Genomic DNA, 18,583 nt, shown 5'->3' with positions numbered 1-18,583 from the left:
ATTTTTAAATCTAGACAATGGGATTAAGTGCCAACAGAAGAGAAAGGACAAAATAAGCTTTAAGTTCAGAGGTGAAGCAAGCCTCCCCGGCGATGCACCCATAAAGCACCTTCAGCACATGCTGCAGCCCACCCCAAATGGAAGGAATCCTAGCGTCCCTCTTGCTCGGCCCCCCAGCTGCTTGGCTTCTGCAAACTTTCTGCAAACCCCAAACTTCTCTCCATGAGCCACAGAGCTCCCAGCATCTTCCAAGGCCCCACATCAATGAGCTTGAGTCCAGTCTCACACACACTTGCTCTTCCCAGTGGACTGGCCCAGCGTGAGGTTTGCACCTGGGGGAACGCCATAGATAGCCCTGCCTTTCAGTGGGCAGGATCCATGAACCTTCTCAAGGTTGTCGTTGGGTGATTCCTAATGAGCAGGCTGGCTATTCCATGGGATGGCTGGACCCCTTTCCCAAGGGCAAGTGTAGAGGTACCTGAAGCCCATAAGAGGCCCCTGAGCAACCAAGGGTTCAATTAGGGGTTCTATTGAGATAAACTGTCTTAATGTATATCCTGCTGTTTATTAGCTATGTGACCTTGGGCAAGTTACTTAACCTCTTTCAGCCTCGGGTTTCTCAACCTAAAATAGAGATAATAACATACCTGGATTTTTATGAGGATGAAATCGAAGATTCGTGTAAAATGCTTAGTACAGGGCCTGGTACACAGTAAAGGCTCAATGAGCATTAGCTGTTGTGATGACTCTCTAGACCAGGGGTGGGCAAACTTTTTGACTTGAGGGCCACAATGGGTTCTTAAATTGGACCGGAGGGCCAGAATAAAAGCATGGATGGAGTGTTTGTGTGAACTAATATAAATTCAAAGTAAAGGAGTGGAGGGGAGAGTAAGAGAACCCTCTGCTCTTTCGGCTCCGCGGGCCGGATAGAACAGCCGAACGGGCCGGATCCGGCCCGCGGGCCGTAGTTTGCCCACGGCTGCTCTAGACACAACTTGGGAGAGTTTGATGCTGTGACCAAGAGGACCGTGTCGTTTCTTTGACTTCTTTAAGCTCAGGTGACTAATAAAGTCCCATCGAGAAATTTCATTCATAGAACCACCCCATGGGGCACTCAAGTGCCATTGGCTTTGACCCTGGGCAGATCTTACACAGGACCGTGGAGACCTTTCAGGCTCCAATCATCTTCATGCTGCTTCTGACTGAGAACACGTGGACACCAAGAATACAATTGCCTTGTCCAAGGTCACAGTTAGTGGGAAGCCAGAACTTGGCTTCTTCCCATTTCCAATCAGGTGCTCTTGGCCCTGTCCAGTGCCAATGCTGCTTAGCTAGGGGTGACAACACCCTTCTTCCAAATGGAAACTCACGATGTTTGACCTCTTTGTCCACCCCATCAGTGTGAGGATCTCGAAAGACACATGATTCCTCCTTCAGGACTTGGAAATCATGGGGCGAGGGGGAGAAATGTTCAGTGAAATAAAATGGCTGATGTAACGATTAGGGTTTCTTTGGTCCTGTTCCTACCCCTGCAGATTGGACTCCCGACATCTATGAGTACAGCGCTGAGTACGATACCCAGGAAGAGAACACGGGTGGTGCTGTTGACCACCCCGACAATCCTGAGTGGTACTACGAAGATGACAGTAGGTACCATGCTGTTCCTGGGCCCTCCCAGGAGGAGGGCCGCGCACCTGGAGGTGAATTTATGTGTTACCGTGTGCAATGGCCTCCCTCTCTTCCTGCTCTCTGACGGGCATTGTAAAATAGGGATCAAAGAAATGATTTAAACTGGCTATTTTCCCAGCTAGCATTATATACTGCGAGGCCTGGGGAGGTCCTTCGAGACCATCTCTCTCACCCTCAAAGGACAGGTGAAGCAAATGAGGCCAGGAAAGGAGTTGACTCAGTCAAGTTGATACACAAGTTAGTGCCTCCCCATCTAGCTCTCCCGACACTGTGAGTAGGAGTCAGAGTCAAAATCATCCCCAGAGCTTTCATGACAGGTAGGTCCTAATTAGGGAGAAGCGTCTGAGTTAACATTCAGCGTCAGATTTGCAGCATTCACAAGCTTGGCATTGGCACTTCCCTTCCCTTCCGCCTGCGCTGTGTTTTTCTTCCTCTACAACTCTTTAGAAGCTTTGCTTTGTTTTTAGGATGTGTGTGTGTGTGTGTGTGTGTGTGTGTGTGTGTTCACATTTGTGCTTCTGCCCCATTTGTTTTTGATGTGATTTTTTTGTGTGTGTGGCTTCTTAACCGAGCCATAGTGCAGAAAGGAAAGGGAGACGCTGGCCCAAGCACAGCCATGTGACTTACAGCAGCGGAAGAAACGAAAAGCAGTCAGCCGCTGGAATAAAAGCTGTGAAACTGTGCGAAGTGGCCTGGAAGGCAGGGCTAAGACATGGGGCATCGGGGGAACATCAGAAGGGACTATCAAAACAAGAGCGGGGCCCAGGGATCCTAGTCCCTGAACCAAAGAACAATGCGTGTGAACAGAAGGATAAAGAATTCCCCGAGGGAAGATCCATTCAGACAACCATGAAAAGCCAAAGGCACAGATGAAATATGACAAAATCTAACTGAACAAGTAGTGGAAGAAAGATGAAGGCCACTGGGTCATTTCCTCCTTGCCGTCAATTTTTCTGTCACCCTCTTCCCTTTGGTCTTCGTGCCTGATGTTCAGAAAGCGTGTGTTCCATTAAGGGTGGGTTTTCTTTCCCCAGGCCTGACCTCCACCCCCGGGCCCTGGGAGTAGGGGAGGTCTTCAGGCTTGTGAAATGCATTCAGCATCAGAGACAGACCCTGTGGCACTCCCAGCGAGACTGGGAGGAGGAAAATACTGAGGATGGGAAAGGGGAGTTTCTCAATGAGAAAGGCCCCCTCGCAAGCCAGGCCGAGGGGAGACAGTCACGATTCCTTCTCGCCCGTCCTCTTTCCAACCTGAATCCCTCTCTCTGGTTGTGTGACTGCGTTTGTCCTTGCTCTTTTGTTTTGTTTTGTTTCTGTGTTTTGTTAATCCTCGCCCGAGGATATTTTCCCATTGATTTTTAGAGAGAGTGGAAGAGAGAGGGAAAGACAGAGAGAAACAATGATGTGAGAGAAACGTATCAACTAGTTGCCTCCTACATGAGCCCCAACCAGGGCCCGGGTAACTGAGGTATGTGGCCTTGACCAGAATTGAACCCGGGACCCTTTGGTCTGCAGACAGATGCTCTATCTACTGAGCCAAACCGGCTAGGGCTTCCTTGCTGTGTCCCCTTTTCACCAATCACTGGCTATGTAGTTACTTTCTCATTTGAGCCGGAGACTGAAATTCGATGAGTACGTAGGGGGTTTCTCGCCTGCCTGCTGTTTATTGCAAATATTGCTTTCTGTCCAGGTGTCTCAGATCCATGCCTGTCCAACCCCTGTGAGCACGGTGGGGTCTGCCTCGTCAGTGGGGACACTTTCAAGTGTAGCTGCCTGGCCCCTTTCTCTGGAAGCAGGTGTCAGAATGGTGAGTGCACCTCCACTGGATTCACTCTTCCCTCTGCAGTTTCCTTCTCCAAGTCAATGGGGTAAAGAAGGACTGAGTGATCCCACAGAAAGGATCATCACCGCGAACATTAGATCATGCATGATGGACTCCTCAGCATGGTCACAGGCAGCATCTCACTGAATCCTGACCCTTGCATATAAATAGGACTAGTGTGTCCATTCTACAGATGAGACCATTGAGGCTAAGAGCTGGACTCTGACCAAGACATATTCCAAACTCAGGACTTTTCTTTGTTTTGGTTTGAGTGTTTAGACTAACGACAACAGAGAAACGTTGTTCTCAAATGGAAGAGCAGGAAGCACGTCAGGGCCCATAACACCCAACTCCATTAGAGAAAGAGCCCAAGAGACTGCAGGGGACTTCCTCATGGCCACACAGCTAGTTAGAAGAACAGCATAAGTTAGAGCCCTGGTGCCTAACGCCTGGCTCCATGCTCTTTCTCCCTGCTCTCCCCACTCATGGGGACTCTGATAAGGGCTGTGTCTGCCTTCAGTGAGTTCTCAGGGGCGAACGATAAGCACGACAAATTAAACTCCTGTGGACTAATTGCACCCCTAGAGAGCACCTGGATTCTGTTCCATCTAGCAACCATCTAACCAGGGTGAGGGAGGCAGTGGAGGTCTTACATACATAGGGTTTTATGGTTGACTTCTTTCTTCTGCGTCCTCTTTATTTCTTTCTTCCATTTTCAATCCTACAAGTCCTTCCACAAATGGTTCTGGATGGTTTGGTATATCGATACAAACATAGTATCTGAGTTCACCCCTTACCTTCTCAGAAGAATGGGGGGAGATGTAAATGGAATATAAAATCAGCTATGAAACGGAGAAACTCAAAGTGCAGCTCTGTTAAAGGTGTAAACGCTATCAAGGTTTTTATCAAGATAGAATAATAAATGAGTAAGTATGGGAAGGAACACTGGAAGGAACTGGGAAGCAATCATAATAACCTGAAGATTAGAGAAAAGCCTTGCCTGGGAGCGGGGGGAGGGGGTGGTGGACGCGGTGTGTGTGCAGGGTAAAAGAAGCAGGTCTTTTAGGACCATGGACAAGGGCACACTCTCCATCAGCCATCCGGCCCTCAAACATGGTACTGTTCAGGTATCCCTCTAAGTGAAATGTGCCCCCATTAATGTCCTGTACTTTAGACCTTCTTCTCTATGGCTCTCCTACAGTGAAAAACAAGTGCACGGAAAACCCATGTGGCCTGGGCGAATGTCTCATTACTCAGAGTCCTCCCTACTACCGCTGTGCCTGCAAACACCCCTACAGGGGTCCAGACTGCTCCACAGGTAAGTGCTGGCAGCCCCTTCCCTGCTAGGCTTTCTCTGCCCTGGCTTGTGCCTGGGGTCTCTGCACCCTACAGTCCAGATACATTTGATGTTCTAGTAACATCCATGATGGCCATTGTAACTAGGAGTTTTAAAGATTCATCATCCCTAGAGAGTTACTGAGAATTGCTTGATCTGTGCTCCTTCCCATCCAAAAAGAATCATCTTAAAAATCACTTCTTCCAGGAAGTCAGCCCTGGTTTATTCCCGGAATGGCTCATGGTGGGGCATAAATTTATACTGATTCAGTGTATGTGTCAGGCATTGTCCCAAGTGGTGTATATTCTCTCTCACATTCTCCTAAAACACTGCAGGGAAGAATTTTATGGATGAAAAAAGTTAAGTTCAAAGAGGTTGACTAACTTGCTCACAGTCACACAGCCTTAAAGGGGGACAGCCAAGTTTCAGCTTAGCTCAGACTGATCCCCAAATGCCTGCCCGTCCATGCCTCTTGCTATTCCTTACTGTGTGACCCATGTACTTGCATACACTTTGTGGCCTTCATCACAGTGCCTCATCCATGTTTGTAGATGATCTTTGAGTTGATGTGCACATTTACTAGGGTGTCAGTTGGTCTGTCTGTCCCTTGGGTGACCCATCTTTGTGAAATGATGGACACCAGAAGAATACCACCAGTGTCTCCTCGTCATCTCAGATGTGGCCGCAACTCGTTCTGAAGACCCTTCCCGGCCCCACTTCCTGTGTTCACAGCGGTTCCTGTGTGCAGGCCAAACCCCTGCCAAAACGGTGGCACCTGCTCCCGGCACCGGCGAAGATCCAAGTTCACCTGTGCCTGTCCCAACCAGTTCAAGGGGAAATTCTGTGAAATAGGTATGGGTCTCTGCCACCACCTCGGCAGAATCTCAGGGCCACCAGAGAGGCCTTGGGAATCCTGCTTTGTTTGGGTTTTGTTCCCAGAACGGGATTCAAGTCAAGATTCCCAAACTCTGCTGTTGCCTCAGCCTTCTAACCTGAGGGCATACGGTGTGTTTGGCTCCAAGTAGAGGAAGTAAGAAACTGGGATAGAGTGTAGGCAACTCAGATCCACCTGGGCCTCCTCTGGGCCTCAACCCACCTGCCACCAGGTCTTGTGAGAGTCAAAGTTAAGTAACTAAGTTTCCACCCACCCACAAGCACTTTATATTTCATAGGTTTTTTATTTGTTTGTGTGTGTGTGTGTGTGTGTGTGTATGTATGTGTATATATATATATATATATATATATATATATATATATACATTTATGTATTTTATTGATTGCAGAGGTGAAGGGAGAGAGTTAGAAACATCAATGATGAGCGAGAATCATTGATTGGCTGCCTCCTGCACACCCGCTACTGGGGATCAAGCCCACAAGCCAGGCATGTGCCCTTGACCAGAATCGAACCCGGGACCCTTCAGTCCGCAGGCCGATGCTCTATCCACTGAGCCAAACCAGCGAGGGTTATTTCACATTTTTGAGCTGGGTTAAATGTGGGACATTCAAGGCACCTTCTTTTTGGGACTTTGTAGTGAACTCTCAGGGTGATCAATATTCAGGCCCAATCATCTCACCCCCCTGACACACCTGCCAAGTCCTTTTTGGGAGCAGCATACCAGTTGCTTTCCGTTCTCACATCCCTGCCTGCTCTCTCCAAGGTTCTGATGACTGCTATGTTGGTGATGGCTACTCTTACCGGGGGAAAGTGAGTAAGACAATCAACCAGCACTCATGCCTCTATTGGAACTCCCACCTCCTCTTGCAAGAGCATTACAACATGTTTATGGAGGATGCTGAGGCCCACGGGGTTGGGGCGCACAACTTCTGCAGGTAAAAATCACCTTCTTATGCTCAGTCTTGGTCACTTGTCAGTGTAAGGGTTGGTTTGTCTCTTTCCTCTGCTCCAAGTTTTCCTGGGCCAGCTTAGAAATTTTGGGACAGAACACTGGAACTCATCCGCTTTCTTTCTAGGGAGATTTTCATACTCAGGATAGGCTAGGTTATGCTGCTGTAATAAACAAACCCCAACCCCAGTGGCTTGAATACATCAAAGCTTATTTCTCACTAATGTGTCATGTGGGTTGGTAGGGGATGGGGGGATTCATCTCCACAAAGTGACTCAATTACCCAGGAAGGGCAAGAAAGGAAGAGAATGAAAAAATAGGAGCATTAGTTTTGCTTAGTTTTTACTACTTCAACCTAGAAATGACACGTCATCTCTGCACACATATGTCATTGACCAAAAAGTGTCATGAGGTCCCATATAACTTTAAGGGAGAAATGTAGAGAAGAAAATGGGATGTCTGGTGAGTGTTACAGTCTTCGCCACAAGAATGTTCAGGTTTTCCCAAGTAAAGGTGACAATAAGTTCCCTTCTGCCCCTTCTGGTGCCTCCAGACCATTCTGCTGGTTTTCTCTCACTGTTCACTGTCTAATCAAGGCCAAGGGCTTTCATGATCTATATCTAAGAGACAGGAGTTCTTTGTATGGCTTTAAACCAGTTCCATTAAGAAAGAGGGACCTTCTACTTTCATTCACCTTGAGCTGTTCCCTTCATGGAGCTGTCTTCAGAGTGACTCCCTTGGCGGCCTTTCTCAGAGAATTCCCATGCATAGAATTTGGAGGTTAGGGCCAAGGATCTCACTTCTCTTCCGACAAATAATTTGATGTGTCCCATGGATCTGGCACAAGGCTCATGAACTACTTCCTGGTCATCGGATTCTTCTCTGGAAGTTAAGGTTTTGCCAAAAAACTACAACCACCCTTATATGCCAGAATCAATCCATGATCCCAGGGACACACAAGAATGTGTTGCTCTTCTACCCAAAGGTCCCATAATGAGGTCCAGTGGGTTCACCAAGCCTTAACCCTGGGTTATTTTGGTTTTTGTTTTAGAAACCCAGATGGAGACAAAAAGCCCTGGTGTTTCATTAAAGCAAACAGTGCAAAGGTGAAATGGGAGTACTGTGATGTCCCAGCCTGCCCAGCCCTAGGTAAGACCGTGGCTGTCCAGAGGCCATGGTGGTGGGGAGGATGCAAATCCATAGACAGATGTTCCTGGGCCCCCATCTCTCCCACCTTTGTCTTCCCACCGCATCTGCTTTACAGACCCTCATCCCAATGGCAACCCAACTGCCGGGTCCTCCACACCCCTCTTGGGATGCCAAGCAGGCCTGGAGACCTTTGTAAATTTGGGCCAGTGGCGCAAATGTAAATTCGTGTTTCCTAACTCCAAGTCAGTGCACTCGGCAAATATTTGTTGATTGTTTGCTATGTTCTAGGAACTATGCCTGGCCTTGGGTGTACAATGGTGACCAAACATTGGCTGGGCCCCCATAGCCTCTCAGGATACAAAACAGCCTGGATTCCAGCCTCACAGTCTTCCAGGCTGCGCTGGCCCACCTCTCTACCCACAACTGGAACAATGCACCCTCCATCCTGATCAATGGGATTGCCTACCTGGACAGTTTCACTTCTGTGCTCTTAGGATCACCTTTGTCTGTAACACTGCATTCATATCAACTCTTGTCCATATCCCACCATTCTGTGAGAACCAACTCAAGGAGCCCTCCTCCAGGAAGTCCTTCATGATCTCCCAAGTATAGTATTATCTCCCCCTCCTCAGAAACCTCAGGGAAAGAAACCAGGCACCATCCTTATAACACTTACCACTTTGTATGGTGGTTACCTCTGCAAATGTCTTATTTTCCCCCATTCTACTTCATCTGGATCTCTTTCCCTATACACTGAAGAGGCCCTCAAATATATGTGTGTGCTAAGGATAGCTAAGTATATGCCTAGTGATGCATTTATATATTTGCACTCACATCTTTGTGTGTGTATACATGTCAAAATAAGAATGAAAAAGCAACGTTTTTCATTGTTAACTTTATAGACTTGCTTTACATTAATCAATGTACTCAGCAAATATTGTGTACCTACTACCTACTCACCCTGTGTGCACCCGTCTCTTAGCTCTGGACACTTGCTAAGTTGCTAGACTCGAAGTCATACCTCTAACAAGGTCCTTCTGAGGACCTGGAGGGAGGGTGAATGGTGTGATTTGTCTTTCTTGTGTCCCACAGACATTATCGACCCCGTAGAACCCCTGACCAAGCTTCCGGGCTTTGACTCATGTGGGAAGACTGAGGTAACAGAGAGAAAAATCAAGAGGATCTACGGAGGTTTTAAGAGCACGGCCGGCAAGCACCCGTGGCAGGTGTCCCTGCAGACCTCGCTGCCACTGACCACCTTCATGCCCGAGGGCCACTTCTGTGGGGGGGCGCTGATCCACCCCTGCTGGGTGCTCACTGCTGCCCACTGTACTGAGTAGGTGCCTGCTGGGAGCAGAGGACAGGGGACCTGGTCCATGGGGATGTTCTCCCCTTCCAATTTGAGCAGCACCTGTTGCTCTCCAAGGCAAAGAGGGTGGCAGAATGCGTACCTTTGAATTCCATGTATTTATGGCATTTAATTCTCAGAACAATCCACCAGAAGACAGGCTGAGGGAGGACAGGGATTTTTACCTTTTATGAATTAGTGTCCCCACTGCCCAGAATAGGTCTTTGTATGAGCAAGTACTCAGCAAATACTTGGGCAAAGAGAGAGTTAACTGTTACTCTCATTTCATAAACGAGGACCCTGAGTTTGGGAAGGTTTAGCACCTGGCCGTAAGTCACGTGGTAAGGAAGTAGGTGAGTGGGATGTGAACCTAGACCTACCTGCTTCCTTAACCTCTTTAGTCATATCTGGACAGAAAGAAAAAATAACATGCTCCCATCTGATGCCCTCACCAGTGAGCCTCCCACGTCAAGTGTCTTCAGTCCTATGTGCCTCAGAGAAGCCAGAACCCACTGGGAGCCTGAAGAATCACTACCTCCCCTGACTTCCCTAAGTTCGTGGCCAGGGCTGGTCCCATGGAAGCCAGGTTCTGGTGGTGGCCTTGAAAGTCTTCCTGTCCACCCTGTTCTTAGACAATTTCTTCAGGGAGTCTAGGAGTTTTACCTCAAGGGTCAAACATGCAAACATTAGCATCTACCAACGATATTTGTTCTAGATGTTCATTGGCTGCTCTTTAGCAAAACCTGTGGGGAATGAGAGGTCTCCCAGGAGACATGGGATACAAGTTACAGCTTGTATTTAAAGACTGTCCCATTAATAAAACACTTTCTTCATGTTGTCCCATTTGGACCACACAGCAGAATTCTGTGAACAAGACAATGATAACAGATGAGGATGCCAAGTCTGCAGGTGGTTGGGCCATTTACCAAAGGCCACACAGTTCACCAGGAGCAGAGCCAGGGCATGGCTGCAGTCTCTCCAGGGCTCCTTCTTGACCATCTTACTTTCCCTTGCAGCATAAAAGCCAAGAATCTAAGAGTGGTACTAGGGGACCAGGATTTGAAGAAGACAGAATTCCATGAACAGACCTTTAGGGTGGAGAAGATATTCAAGTACAGCCGCTATCATGAACAAGATGACATTCCCCACAACGATATTGGCAAGTCTCTTCTAGCGGGGATTTCCCGTGGGTCTTGTCCTGGGTGGATTTCTCTACTGATGGAAAGCTGAGGGTTGGTCCCTCATAGACCTTATGAGGTAGAAAATTTATTTCATCACTTCTAGTTCTTAAAGGTTACTGTTGTGGGTAAACATGCACAAGCTCTTAAGTTAAGGGGAAGAGATGTTGTGTCGTGTGAAAGAGCATATCCTTGAATCCCACCTCTCCCACTTGCTAGCTAGCTTCACCTCTGTTCGCCTCAGTTTGCTCTTCTATAAAATGGGAACACTGACTGCAACCCTCAAATTACTGTGTGTTAAGTGTCATCATGTGCATGTGTCCCCATGCACACCTCACACCTGGTAGGTAATGACAGACTTAAGCTGCTTACTACCCAGTTTTCCATTCACAGTATCTCTCATTCTCTCTTTTATCAATATCTTTTTTCCCCTCATAAAGCCTGTTGTTTTTTTAATTAGTTAGTAGTTAAAAGAATGAAATGTTGGAAGAAGAAGTGGGGCTTTGCTATAAGCACCTTCCCATCAAGCTGGAGCGGATGCTTCTTTGATAAAGAGGATAGCATCACCCATTTCCGCTTTCTCTATCTACCTAGCTTTGCTCAAGCTAAAGCCAGTGGATGGTCACTGTGCTTTGGAATCCAAATATGTGAGGACTGTATGTTTGCCTGATGGTCCATTTCCCTCTGGGACCGAGTGCCACATCTCTGGCTGGGGTGTTACAGAAACAGGTGAGTCTGGCCATGCAGTCTCCTGAGACTCAGGTGAGTTATTTTAACCAGAGAAGAAAGGGTCAAACTCAACTGCCCTTCTGAACTTGAAACCAGTGTTATATTCAAAATGTATTATCAAAAGAAAGATTGCATCATCTCTCAAGCTTATTAAGTCTCATCACCTCCAAGGAGTGTCCCCTGAACTCACACCTGCCCCTGGCTCCTGCCCCCGGACCCTTGACTTTCATCAAGCATTGACCCTGTATCCATAAAGAACTGTTGCCTTCCCTAAGTAGACTGGAAAGAGGATAAATTGGAAAGAAGATGAATTGTGGAATCAGATTTTTGGCTTGTCACTCGGGCAGCTGAGTTTCAGTTTTCCAATAACCATATTTACCTCCTAGGTTTAGAATCATGATAACAGGAGATAGAATTCTACAGAGATACTGATTAAGTCAGCCCAGGAGGGTGGGGTCAGGTCTCATTCATCTCCCACTGTGTGCTGATCTTAGTAGGCATTCTATAAAGTTTTGTTAAATCAAACTTTTGATTTGGCTACAGCGTTTGGTCTTATCTAAGAAAGTAGCCACAGTGTTACTTTGCTCATAGTACTGACATGATGATATCTTCTAATATATGAGACTTTCTCTAATATTCAAGGTGGATTTCTTCCCCATACATCATGTCCTTAATAATGAAGAGCAGGAATCACTTTAAGTAGGCCTGTATTCATAAAGAAAGTGGCATGTAATATATGAAATGGTCAGAAGGATTTGGGTAAAGAAGATACCTGGTTCATTGGATTTAGGGTTAACCCTGTTTGTAGCTATCGTCATTGTAGTCCATATAACCCTTTCCCTGTCAGCATGCTGACTAAGAGCGTTCTTGGCAGACATAGGTTTAGGGGAGGAAATGTCTGCTCTGGGAAGCAGGTGATGTAGATGACCAACCAGGGAAATGCATCCATCATTAAGCATTTTCTACATGCCAATCCTCTGCTAGTCATGGGAAATTAAAAAAATGGTTAAGACACCTTCCCTGTCCTAACCTTACGGTCTAGCTGGGCAGACAGAAGGAATAAATGATTCTGTTCCATGGTAATAAGCAGAGTACTGAAGGTCCAGAAAGCCCTGGTGACAGCTGCGGGCAGAGCCCATCTCCTGGAGAGACCCTTCCTTCCCAAGCTTAAGAGCTGGTGGCCCTCTTCTTACTCCTGCTGGCTTCTAGTGGGGTGGGTGCCACCCTGGTCCCCACAGTGGCCACCTCTTCTTTCTGCCCCACAGGGGAAGGGTCCCGACAGCTCCTGGACGCCAAAGTCAAGCTGATCGCCAACACTCTGTGCAACTCCCGCCGACTCTACAACCACACGATCGACGAGACCATGATCTGTGCAGGAAACCTGCAGAGACCTGGGACAGACACCTGTCAGGTCAGAGACTCCAAATGTACTTGGAGAGCAAGAGGCTGGCAGGACCTTACATGGGCACAGACCCCCTTAGAGCCCTGGGCTGGGAGTCAGGCTCAGGGACCCACCTGCCATAAAGCACAGGCCTAAGCTGGCATATCTGAACCCATATCAATCCAGGAAGACAGCACAATAACCATAGTGGTCACGTTGCCTGCATTGCTGCATTTCATTCTTGTGACACTCTGATCAAGGGGATGTCACTAGCGTTATTTGACAGACGCTTAGAAATTTCTCACCGTCCTGAAGGCTGGAAGTCTGAGATCAGGGCGCCAGCGTGGTCGGGATCCAGGGAAAACCCTCTCGCGGGTTGTAGTCTGCCAACTCCTCGTTGTGTCCTCACATGGTGGTGAGAGAGCTAGCTCTCTAGGGTCCCTTTAACTAGGGCACGAATCCCATGCATGAGAGCTCCACCCTCATCACCTAATCCCCACCTCCGAATACCATCACTTTGGAGGTTAGGTTTCAACATATGAATTCAGTCCATTGCACCAAAATCATTCTAGAAGCTCAGATGCCTCATCTGAGATGAAAATGTTGTCCCCATAAGATCTGAGGCAGAGGAAGAGAGATAACATTGAAAATCCTGTCTACACAGTTGTAGAGTGTAAGCATTGCTGTGTGGTTGAGAGCCATCCTCCTCCTCGCCACTTTCATTGGGGGGTTGGGGTTTGATATAAACGAAGCATTGTTCTATGTGCTTTACAAACATTAATCCTCACAAAAATCCTGGGGGTGGGGAGAGTGTTCTGTTGCTAACCACCGTTCACAATATGAGACATGGAGGCCCAGCTGTCTAGCAGGAGGTAGGGCCTGATTAGGAACCCGGAAGATCTAACCCCATAAACCATGCTGGACGTCTTAGCCATGCGCCTCTTAGCCCCACCCTCCCACCCTGCGTGTGCCGCGTGGGTCCTGGAAGGGCTCTATCCTAACAGGGCACCCCCCGCCCACCCCCGCCAGGCCCTGCTGGAATGAGTCATCAAGGGCCCCTGAGACTCATGGTAGTAATGCCTGTGTTACTGAGAGTCATGATCGCATCTGGATGTGAGGCTGTGACCACAGCGCTGTGGCCTGGCCCTGTGCCCCTCTGCCAGGCCCTCCCTGACTCAGGGGCATGGGTTGGTATTTGCTTCAGAGCCTTGGGTCTCATGAGGCCTAGGAAGAGTCTTGTCACTGCTTTCCCAAGGGCCCATGCCATCCCTCGCTGCCAACCCCTCATGGGAGGTAGGGTGTCTCCCAATGCATTATGTTCACAGAGCTGAACTCTCATCTTTCCCCCCCAGGGTGACTCTGGAGGCCCTCTGACCTGTGAGAATGATGGGACCTACTATGTCTATGGGATAGTGAGCTGGGGTGAGGAATGTGGGAAGAAGCCAGGGGTCTACACCCAAGTTACCAAGTTCCTGAATTGGATCAAAGCCACCATCCAAAGGCAGCCTGGCTTCTAAGGTGTCTTCCGAACCTCAGAGCCCCTCCTCCTGAGCACCCAGACCAGGCGATGCCTCATGGGAAGCAATGGACACCGCTGGGAGCCTTCAGGGTGCACACAGAGAAGTGTCCATGCTCTAAGCAGATAACAACTTCCCGGCCTGGGGCATCCCAGATCAACATCTCCACCATCCTCAGGCTCCCTCCTGAGTCAGCCAGGAAATGACAGAATCAGCCCTAAATATATTGTGCTTGCTTCCCTTCACACCATGGCACCTTCTAGAAAATCACGGTTCACTGACTGCCTCCACCTTGGACATTGGCAAATGTGGGATCTCAGAATGCTCCACATCGGTGGGTGTCCCCTCGGCATCTTTATGCCTCATCCGAGACACTCAAGGTGGCCCAACAGAACGAGCTGTCCACTTCTAGGTAGTAGCTAGAGGATCACAAAATACCGCACTCTCCATCTGCTTTCACAGACTTATTTCTTTAATAAAGGCAACCAGGGCATGGCTGGTGTGCTGTTCGTTGCACAGCTCGTCCAAGCTGAAGCCGAGGCCTGTCGCTGGCGTGCAAGCTTCCTCTCCAGCGTCTCTCCCAAGAATCCTGGGTGGACCCACTTGCTCACAACGGCAGCACCTTCCTCCTCTTGACGTGCAGAATCTCAGTGGCATCTGGGTTCACATCCCCCCTCCGGTGATCTCCGGGCTCCATAGCCTCTGGCCCCCTCTGCAGAAATCAAACACACCTCCCTGAGTCCAAACGAAGCTTCCAGCCAGCTCCCTTAGGATGAGCTGTCCAAGATGCCCCAGGAGCATTTAACACGTCCGCCCTCCCTTACTTTTCACCTCCACCACCCTGTCCAGAGAAAGGGTCCTCAAGGCAAGAATGAGGAAGAAGCAAAGCCAATCTCTCATTTAGATGCGCTGTCTTTCTTCTGAACAAAGGAGGTTCAAATCCCAGATTGTTGTAGCCAGCAAGTCCCTGACCCTTTGTGGGAATGTAATGAGCAAGCAGGCAGCCCAGCCTGGCCCGCCGTGGCCCAGCACTAATGCAGCCCCAGCAGGTTCGTCTCCGCAGAACTAATGGCTGTGACTTCAGAGAAAACCCTGCAGGAAGTTTAACCCAGGTGTCACCCGCCTGGTCACCTCAGACCCATGGAATTAGGCACCTTGCTCGAGCTGCATCTCACACTCTTTAGAGCCAGCTGACCTCTGGCCAAAAATAAAGTCTGAAAAAGGAAAGGTGAGCTTGCCTTCCCCCGTGGCATGCAAGCCGGGCGGGTTTGCACCTTGCTACTTACGTAAGCCCCCTGGAGAGCCAGGCCCCTTGCATTGGCCAGTTCTGCAGCCCGCCGAGCCATCTCCACTTTGTAGGAGCCAGGAGGGGTCCAGCCAATACCTCTGGTCAGGTTCAAGTCTGATTTGTACTTGACCTTGGGGGGGAAAGGGAAGTAAGAGGATGTGTCAGGTTTGGGGATGGTTTGGGCACAGGGTGGAAAGGCTTAAAGGTGAGAGTGAGATGGAAATGTGTTGTCAGTAAAGCAAGGAGAGCAAACTTATCTAAAGCAGGAGCTCCCTGACCCACTGTGCTGTGAGCCTGGCCAGCTTGTCGCTGTCCCTTGCATCTTTCTCAGGGCCATGTGGGTATTTATAACATCGTTCGTGGGCCATACGAAGTTATCAACTTAAAGATTAGCCTGCTCTATTTGGTCAAACATTTAATTAACTCACCCCTAATGCCTTGGCAGGGCCAGACCAAATGATTTCTCGGGCCTTTCTATGGCCTGTGGGTCAGACGTTCCCCACCCGTTTCAAGTGATGGGAGCACAATGGGGGCGGTGGGTGAGAAGACATGGTTTAAGTTCAAGCTCCTACCTTAACTTGCTCTGTGGCCTTAGACAAGTCACTTTCCTTCTCTGGCAGTTTCCTCCCAGAGAGAAAAGGGCAAAGGCTGGGTTGGGTAACTACTAAGATCCCCTGGAAACCGTTTGGCATAGCAATCAAGAGCGTGGGCTCTCACGTCAAGCCAAAGGGGTTCATGTCCCAGGTCTGCCACTTGTTTGCCACGGGATCTTGAATAAGTTACTTAACTTCTCGAATCCTCAGGTCCCTCCTCTGTAAAATGGGGCAATGATGGAGGTATTGGGAGGACCACCGGACACAAGGCCTGGAAAGCATTTGGCACCGCAGCCTGGCCCACAGTAAGGACTGGATAAAGAGCAGTTATTGTTATTACTTCTTCGGGAACTAATGTATCAGGCGTCCCGGGTTCTATCTCAGCCTGGCTCCTCCCAGATGGAGCCTGAATGTGGGGTTAGAGCCAGCTCTTTGAAGGGCCTTGGCCAGGCGGGTGGGGCAGCTCACATCACTCTGCAGCTGGTGGGCCCTCTGTGCGTGCTTCAGGCCCAGCTGCTCCGGGTCGCAGGTGGGCTGGGGCAAGGGCTGCCTGTAGCACACGTCGCTGGCCAGCTGCTGGCTCCTCTTGGCCTGGAGGAAGCCGGGCTGGTCTGGGCGGCTGTGGAACCGGGACCGATTCTTAGCAAAGTCCTTCTTGTACTCATTGTCACTCTGGAGCTTGCCGACGCTGAGGAAATGCCTCATCCTTGGGTCATCGTTGATGCTGCGGTACCCGATCTGCAGGCCCCGGTCCCGCAGGAAGGCCTCTTTGTACCGAAACTGCAGGTCAGAAGAGCAGAGATGGGTCATTGGTACCCACCTCTCCCCATGGATTCTCAGCAGGAATTCTACAGTGGGTCAAGGGCACAGCTTTGGATTCAAGTAGACTTACCATCTGTATGGCCCTCTGCTACCTTCCAGCTGTGTGGCCTTGGGCCAGTTACTGAGCCTCTCTGAGCCTCAGTTTCCCCATCTGATAAAAATGGGAGAATGGCCCTAGCTGGTTTGGCTCGGTGGATAGAGCATGGCCTGCGGACTGAGGGGTCCCAGGTTTGAGTCCAGTGGAGGGCACATGCCGGGGTTGTGGGCTCAATCCCCAGTACAGGACATGCCAGAGGCAGCCAATCAATGATTGTCTCTCATCATTGATGTTTCTACCTCTCTCTCCCTCTCCTTTCCTCTCTGAATTCAATAAAAACATTTAACAACAAATGGAAGAATGAACTTCCACCCTATGGGAGATGGAGAAGATTCCATGACATGGAGGGTTAGCTTCATGTCTGGCACTGAGTGGTGGCTACGAGTATTATTGCTGCTGTAATTCATAATCTAACGGAAGAGAAATGTACCCATTCTCTCAGCAGCCACTCTTCCTCTGATTCTTTCCATCTTTCAGGGACCCATTCCAGTGCTCCTCAAACTCCCTATATAAAGGACCACATCCATTTCAATTTGCTTTTTCAATATGCAATTCACCAAATATATGGTCCTACTGCACACGATTAGTGCACAGTGGTACCATGTGCATTTAAAAACACCCAAACTGGCCTCCCTGCTGCTCAACAAGATGAGTCCACAGGTCACATGCCTGGATGTCACATGTCTAATGGTTAAACATCTTTCTAAATGCTTGCTCTTGGTTTCTGTATGTATCTCATTGTGGACCAGTACCAAGGCGTCCATAGATGATCCATATCTAGCCACGATGCTTCCTCTTCCATCATAACAGTTGCTATGGTTGGACACCTGCTATGGGCATGACACTCTAAACCAGGCGTCCCCAAACTACGGCCCGCGGGCCGATTTATCTGGCCCGCTGGGTGCCGCTGCCTGTCCTGCTTAGCAGCCGACTCATCCCGGGCCCGCAGTGCGCATAGGAATTTGTTCATAGCTTTTTTTTAAAAACTATAGTCCGGCCCTCCAACGGTCTGAGGGACAGTGAACTGGCCCCTGTTTAAAAAGTTTGAGGACCCCTGCAGTAAACCATTCTGTTTTCATTCCTACATGCATCCTAGTAGACAAGTGTTAGATCCCTATTTCATAAATGTAGAAATTTGAGTTCAGAGAATTTAAGCAAATCGCCCAAGACCTTCGAGCGAATTCCTAAATGACTGAGCCAGGATCTTAACTCAAGTCAATGAAGGGCAAAAACCAATCTCTTCCAACCCCATCACACTGCACTACAGCTGAAAGAAGTCCCTTTACTGCAGCTCAACAAACCAATCACGTGTTAATGGACTTCTCAAAAGTAAAGCCTATTTCTTCCTCTCATGTGAAATACTGTTCCGTTTTGGTTCCTGTGGTTTGCCTGTCCACAGGACTGGGAAAACCGGAGTAAGACCTATGGGTCACAGAGGGCGAGAGAGAACACAAAGCCTTACGTCACTGGCGATGTCCCTGGACGCCCGGGCAGTCTGGAACGGGATGGCGTCCAGCCTGAAGTCGTAGCCGCCAGCCCGAGTCTGCTCCCAAGAGTTTCTGTAGACTTTCTAGACAAGGAGAACAAGGAAGTGAGCGAGCAGGCGTCACTCCCTGTCTGCCATGTGGTTGGTTCTCAGCAGGGCAGTTTCTAAGCACAAACCTTCACCTTGATGGTGCCCAGAATGGCAGAGCCCATGGCCCATGTCCATCCGGGACCTCCTCTGCTCTGGGATCGCTGGGACTGGCCACCAAGGGCTACAGCTCTAAGCGCAACCTGAGCGCCAGGTG

General features: G+C 49.1%; 2 protein-coding genes across 9 annotated transcripts in view; one reads left to right on the top strand and one right to left on the bottom strand.

Moving 5' to 3' along the window:
• HABP2 (hyaluronan binding protein 2) overlaps positions 1-18,583 on the top strand; it is a 37,479-nt gene that overhangs the window by 18,549 nt on the left and 347 nt on the right. The window contains exons 3-13 of one of the 3 annotated variants that reach the window (XM_080688533.1): positions 1,536-1,700; positions 3,380-3,496; positions 4,713-4,829; positions 5,580-5,699; positions 6,506-6,677; positions 7,743-7,840; positions 8,933-9,176; positions 10,205-10,347; positions 10,961-11,095; positions 12,361-12,506; positions 13,829-15,222. In XM_080688533.1, the coding sequence (XP_080544659.1) occupies positions 1,536-1,700; positions 3,380-3,496; positions 4,713-4,829; positions 5,580-5,699; positions 6,506-6,677; positions 7,743-7,840; positions 8,933-9,176; positions 10,205-10,347; positions 10,961-11,095; positions 12,361-12,506; positions 13,829-13,993 (1,622 nt within the window). In that variant the 3' untranslated portion in view covers positions 13,994-15,222. Of the gene's footprint in view, positions 1-1,535; positions 1,701-3,379; positions 3,497-4,712; positions 4,830-5,579; positions 5,700-6,505; positions 6,678-7,742; positions 7,841-8,932; positions 9,177-10,204; positions 10,348-10,960; positions 11,096-12,360; positions 12,507-13,828; positions 15,223-18,583 lie in introns of those variants that run through there. The other 2 variants (XM_080688534.1, XM_080688535.1) reach the window with 2 other exon arrangements.
• The window catches only part of NRAP (nebulin related anchoring protein), a 66,755-nt gene continuing 62,606 nt past the window's right edge, over positions 14,435-18,583 (bottom strand). For 5 of the 6 annotated variants that reach the window (XM_080688528.1, XM_080688530.1, XM_080688529.1 and 2 more), the window contains 4 exons: positions 18,256-18,363; positions 16,343-16,654; positions 15,280-15,411; positions 14,435-14,705 (listed from right to left, as the gene is read on the bottom strand). In XM_080688528.1, the coding sequence (XP_080544654.1) occupies positions 14,601-14,705; positions 15,280-15,411; positions 16,343-16,654; positions 18,256-18,363 (657 nt within the window). In that variant the 3' untranslated portion in view covers positions 14,435-14,600. The remainder of the gene's footprint in view (positions 14,706-15,279; positions 15,412-16,342; positions 16,655-18,255; positions 18,364-18,583) is intronic. The other variant, XR_013961661.1, reaches the window with a different exon arrangement.

Source organism: Plecotus auritus, assembly GCF_963455305.1.
Source record: "Plecotus auritus genome assembly, chromosome: 9".
Classification (NCBI taxonomy): domain Eukaryota; kingdom Metazoa; phylum Chordata; class Mammalia; order Chiroptera; family Vespertilionidae; genus Plecotus; species Plecotus auritus.
Note: the sequence above shows the minus strand (reverse complement) of the source record. Positions and strands in the feature narration are given on the sequence as shown.